The following is a 6,000-nucleotide window of genomic DNA, read 5'->3' on the forward strand; positions in this document are numbered from 1 at the left end:
CACAAAAGATAGACAAAATCCAAAAACACTTTTTTGATGAACCCTTGGTCTTACTATAACTACTTACTGATGACCGCCAGTATCTTTTTTTGTGTGTGTGTTTTTCATTCATTTGGGGAAAAACCAAGGTTAAAGTAACGTTCTAGTTAGATGAAATGTTCAGTAGCCAAAAAGAAAATATTTAAACTCTAAAAAGCACAATTCACGAGTTCGTTATCTCAAGTAACTAACTTGCGCCCCCGCCATGCAGAGTTTTCTGAACAATAATTTAATTGCAAATGTTGCAGTTATATAAGTACTGATGTCATAGATGATTTCATGAATGATGTAATATGCTTGGTAATTAGCAGTGCATGGCGAGGGCGCGTGTTATATTTACCTTGGGGCATGAGTTATAGTTGCAATAACTATGTGGTGAATTTGTGTTAAGAATTTAAAACATTATGTTGCTACTTAACATTTTACCTAACTATAACGTTAATTGAACCTTGGGGGGGGGGGGGGGGGGGGGTTGTGTGTGTATATATTTGCACTTTCTTTTTTATGATTTCTTTTTATTGAACTGTTTAGCCATCATCCATAGTATTGAATTTTTGTGGAGCGCTCGCATAGGTGGAGGTTTATGGATTTTTATCAGTTCATAGGTGATACCAATCATGGAAAAATAGTATTACAATCATTTTTTTCCATTCTGCTTTCTTTTGGCTTAATGGTTTCTCCTCACTGAGTTTTTCCCATCTTGCTATTCATACATTGTTAATTCATGAGATCAATACTCCATATTCTTTCCAAAGCCATTTTCATTTGATAGTCGGAAAATTGTTCCAATATGAATTTTGACCACCCAAAGTGGTGCCTCAGTTGCTGTCCTGTGCTGGAATGATTGGTTCTTTTAGAGACGTTTCATATTCATTTTTATTACATCTAAAGTACCATCTTGTTCCTATAAGTGAAGGGTCCTAGTACAAGGTTGGAAGGTCTACAGGATAGTCTGATGTGATTATTTGTTCCCTGTCAGGAAGCATTATTCTTCGTCTCTCGTCCAGGTTAGATGTGCTGCAGCCAAGTTGTTGATTTGAATCCTATTGCGGTGCATAAGTGGCATTTGTAATTCTGTTTCTTTAATCATTTCTGCCCTATTAACGAAGATATTCAGGTAAAAGACCACTCCTGATCCCATTTTATACTACTCTTGTCCATTCAGTACCCTGGTTTTGTACCCTGGTGTTGTGCGAGGCATTTAAAGGGCAAATTACTGTTACATAATGGGTAAGCAGGCTTTAGATGCTACCATCCAGCAAGGATGTGAAGTCCAAGGCTTGACTAATTTGTGAGGTGCCATTAGAAACTGCTGAGATTTCCACCAGGTGTGCAGTATATCCACATGTGATTTATGTATTAATGAATATTACTATTAAGTTGGTTGCCATCTTTGAGTGAGCTGTTGTAGCATACACATTTAAAATGTGCCAGACTAACAGGAATGGATATGGTAGTCAAGGAAGATCCTTTCATATGATTTTAACTTCCAAATAGTACTGTTGCTTTCATATTCATTGTGAACTTTGGCGTGTAAAAAATGTAACTGGGACAAATTACTCCAGAGTGTTAACTTTTTGTTGGATTTTCTTTTTTAACAGGTTCAGAATCTGGAGAGGATTCATCCAATGGAGATTCAATTATAGATTGGTTGAATTCTGTGAGGCAAACTGGAAACACAACCAGAAGTGGTCAACGAGGAAACCAGTCCTGGAGAGCTGTAAGCCGGACCAACCCAAACAGTGGTGACTTCAGATTCAGTTTGGAAATCAATGTTAATCGAAATAATGGCAACCCAAACCCAGAGGGTGGTAGTGAGCCATCTGGAGGTGCTTCCAATACAGATGAACTAATGGAAAATGGCAGTCCAAGTGACGGTGTGACTCCCGATTCTGAGGCTGCAGCGGATGTTCATGCTAGCGCTGATATGGCTGATACAGAAGTTGTAATGACTGAAGAAGCCATTCATGCAGGAGCTAGCAGTGATGGCATTATTGAAGATGGGGTATGCGCACAAGGTACCAGTTTGGAAGCCTCCATTCTTGAAAGAGCCAATTTAGAAAGTGTTATTTCAGAAGCTAGCAATCTGGAAATGATTAACTCGATCTCAGAAGCTGCTATTCTGGAAAGGGCCAGCAGAGAGACTGCCAGTTTGGAAAGAGCTAGCTTTGAAGCTGCAAGTCTAGAACGGATCGGCTTAGAAGCTGCCAATTTAGAAAGGGTCAGATTGGAGGCTGCCAGTCAGGAAGCAGTGTGTCTAGAATCTACAATTGCAGAAGCTACTTGCAGAGAAAACTCAAGCCCATCGACTTCTTGTGAGGGAAGAAACCATTCAGAAGACGCATGTCTTGAAACTGCTAATGTAAGCTTGACTGGAATGGAAAATAGTACTTCTGCAGGAGCAGTTGCTGAGGAATCTTCTCCACAGAGAGGCCAAAGAAGAGCAAGAAGCAGGAGTCCTGAGCAGCGAAGAACTAGGGCAAGGACTGATAGAAGTAGGTCACCTCTCAGTCCAGTGAGTGAGACTTCTCCTAGGTCATCTCCAACTTCAGATCAGGTTTTAGCCAATGAGCAAGAAGGAAGCTCTAGAACCCGGCGGCATGTGACATGGTCTCATCCTTTGAATCATTCTCCAGTAAATGAGGCTGATGGGAGCTCTAGAACTAGACAACATGTGACTTTACGACAGCACACAACTGGGACAGAAGCACCAAGTCAAAATGCAGTACAGTTTTCTACACCAGAAGCCAGAAATGCGCCACCCCCACCAATTTCAGAAACTACCGGCAGCAGTGAGTCTGCAGCACCTGGACAAAGACCTCCAACCATTGTCCTTGACCTACAAGTAAGAAGAGTACGTCCAGGGGAATATCGCCAAAGAGACAGCATAGCTAATAGAACTCGCTCCAGGTCTCAGACCCCAAACACATTTACTTATGAAAGTGAGCGTGGTGGTTTCCGTCGCACATTTTCTCGATCTGAACGTGCAGGTGTACGGACTTATGTAAGCACAATCAGGATTCCAATTCGCAGAATTTTGAACACTGGCTTAAGTGAGACCACCTCAGTTGCTATTCAGACTATGCTGAGGCAGATAATGACTGGATTTGGAGAGCTAAGCTATTTCATGTACAATGATAATGATGCTGATCCGAGCGTGCCTGTCCCTGTTCAAAATCCAGCTGCAGACCCTGCTGAGGCACAAAACGGCAGTAGCAGTAGTAGTAGTTCTAGTGGTGACAGTACAGAAGCCAGCCCTGGAGAAGTATATGAAGGTGGTAATGAAGGTGTTAATGAAGGCGTTAATGAAAGCGTAAATGAAGGTGGCACAGAGGGCAGTAATGAAGGCAGTGCTGAAGGTGGTATGGAAGGTGGCTCAACAGCTCTTGGCAGACGGGAGGGGCGTAATCGGGGATTGGTCACCTTTGAAGAAAGTGGCTCTTTACCATTTCTTAGCCTCGCACAGTTTTTCCTTCTCAATGAGGACGATGATGATCAACCAAGAGGACTCACCAAAGAACAAATAGATAACCTGTCCACTAGAAATTTTGGTGAAAATGACGCTCTGAAGACATGCAGTGTTTGCATTACAGAATACACACAAGGCAATAAGCTCCGGAAACTGCCTTGTTCACATGAGTACCATGTTCATTGCATTGATCGCTGGTTATCAGAAAATTCCACGTGTCCCATTTGCCGTCGAGCTGTCTTGGCAGCGGGCAATAGAGAGAGTGTTGTCTGAATTATAAAACTTTTGGCTGACCAGCCTGCACTATTCATGATGGGCAGCAACAAAAATCCCTTCTTTATGGCCACTTTTTGAGTGGTACTTAAAGTATATGGTTTTGTCATAAAGAAATATTGCCCTGGAAATAACTTTCCCACAAATATAATCTTTTTAAATGCAGTCCAGAATGTAAAATTTCAGAGTCTACGTTGTATATTGCAAGAGACTTTTGCCCAATACACTTTACAACATCTTAGTTTCACCCGTTTTAAAGAATGATTTTTCTGTTACCTAAACAGTCAGTTGTGTATAGCATTATATGCTTCTTACCATTATTTTATGTTTTTTTTTTTTGGTTGAAATGGAACTTTCCTCCAACTGTTTCAAGACCTGTTATCTGATCCATTTTTCTGTCCTGCAAATGCTCATTGGCTAACAGCAGGTTATATTCAGGCCTTAGGATGCTGCGCTTCCATTGAATTCGGAACTGTGCCAAAGAGCATCTAAGGGAGGAGTTTTGGGAATGAGACACTTGGTTGGACTAGGATAAAGTCCTAGGATGTTAGTTTTATGGATACTAAATAAAATTATACATCAGACAAAGGTACTTGATAATACTATGCGCACCTATCTGTCAAACCCATCGTGATAGCTTGAAATGTGGTGTTTGACAGGAAGCATTCACCTTTCGTTTAGCTGTGTTTTTGTACACATTGAATTCTGAATTGCCATCCCAATTTACTGGCAGCACTTCATCTCCCACTTGTGTAAAGCGAAATCCCAGGAAATAATTTTAAATTACAGAACTCTTAAACTTTATTTCCTGAGACACTTTAGACTGGCATGCATATGTGGAGACTTTTTCTTTAATAAAATATTGTTGCTCTTAATTCCAATCAGCATATTCATTTTGTTAGCTTTTGAATCGGAGCGATATTGAACTGTTCTCATATCCTTCGTTGACTGCGCAGAGAGCAGATATGTGCTACATACAGTGGACCAGAATACACATTTTTAAACAAAACCAACTTTACATGCATGTTGACCTGGGCAAATTATCAGAACTCTGCAATAATGTTAACCGGTAGAGCCAAACATCCTTTTGAAGGGTTTCAAGAAGGAAATGGAATCACAGTACAGTTCTGCTTCATGTTCTTAGATTTGTAAATAATCTGTTATATTTCCTATGTTTCTTTTGTCTCCAAAGCCCTTCACTATGGCAAACTGTAGGAGTTGCTCATAGTTCTATTGGGATATTTATCTTGTTGTGAAATACAAAAGTCTGCTTGTTGACTTTAAAAAAATAGATATAAAAATGTAAAGCTTTTTGTAGAAGCTCAGTACTTTTCCAGTGCACTGTTGTACTAATGCATTATACAAATTAAAATCTACTTACTTTGCTTAAATTATACAAATGCTTTCTTGGGATCTCACTGAGATGTATATATGCAAATACCATTCTGTTTTTGCATATATAGATACACACTTGTATCTGTACATGTATGATGCACACATACTTCACCATATGTATATAGATGTATACATATGTGTAGCTATTATAACAAAGGCTAAGCCTTTGTAAATCTATTTGTCAATAGCTGGGCATATGTGTCATGTTTAATTTGTAAAAAAAAAAAGACAAAAGCTGCTAACTTCAAATGGGAATAAAAAACAATTAAACACAGGAGTTAATATTTTCTTAAATTGGATAAAAATCAACATTTTTGATAAACTTGTGTCTAAACAGAAGAAATTCAGTAAACAACTTGTTTTCCTTAATCAGTTTTATAACATTTAAATATAACATTTGTATCGGATCTTCACATTAATAGTCCACACAAATTTCTCTCTTGTATTTTAACGCTTTGACGATGGTCTAAATTCTGCTTTATGGGCATGTAAAATGCAGTAAGAATTTGCGATATTTTCAACTGCTGACAAAACCCCTTACAAGGATCAGAATAATAACCTTTATGAATTTCTGAAGCACTTTAGGAATCAATGATTATAGTAACGTTTGTATCCTTGAAGTCTTAATGTTATATAGTGTTAAGCTTTTAACACACTAAAATATTTGTATTGGACGTGCTGCTGCAGTACATTCCTGTTCCGTAGGGCTCCTATGTGTTCCTGACTCTTAAGCCATGGCAAAAATGTCTTGGTAGCTGGCTAGGTGCACACTTGCTTTGAGCACCCTTACACTCTTGCTAGTTACCCACATTTGTGTTCTTTAT

At 39.2% G+C, this 6,000-nt stretch overlaps 1 protein-coding gene across 2 annotated transcripts in view; it reads left to right on the forward strand.

Moving 5' to 3' along the window:
- Positions 1–5,450, forward strand: part of RLIM (ring finger protein, LIM domain interacting) — a 56,073-nt gene extending 50,623 nt beyond the window's left edge. For both annotated transcript variants that reach the window (XM_085608250.1, XM_085608251.1), the window contains exon 4: positions 1,641–5,450. In XM_085608250.1, coding sequence (XP_085464376.1) covers positions 1,641–3,781 — 2,141 coding nt within the window. In that variant the 3' untranslated portion in view covers positions 3,782–5,450. The remainder of the gene's footprint in view (positions 1–1,640) is intronic.
- Positions 5,451–6,000: the final 550 nt, after the last annotated feature.

Source organism: Triturus cristatus, chromosome 5_2 (genome assembly GCF_964204655.1).
Source record: "Triturus cristatus chromosome 5_2, aTriCri1.1, whole genome shotgun sequence".
Taxonomy (NCBI): domain Eukaryota; kingdom Metazoa; phylum Chordata; class Amphibia; order Caudata; family Salamandridae; genus Triturus; species Triturus cristatus.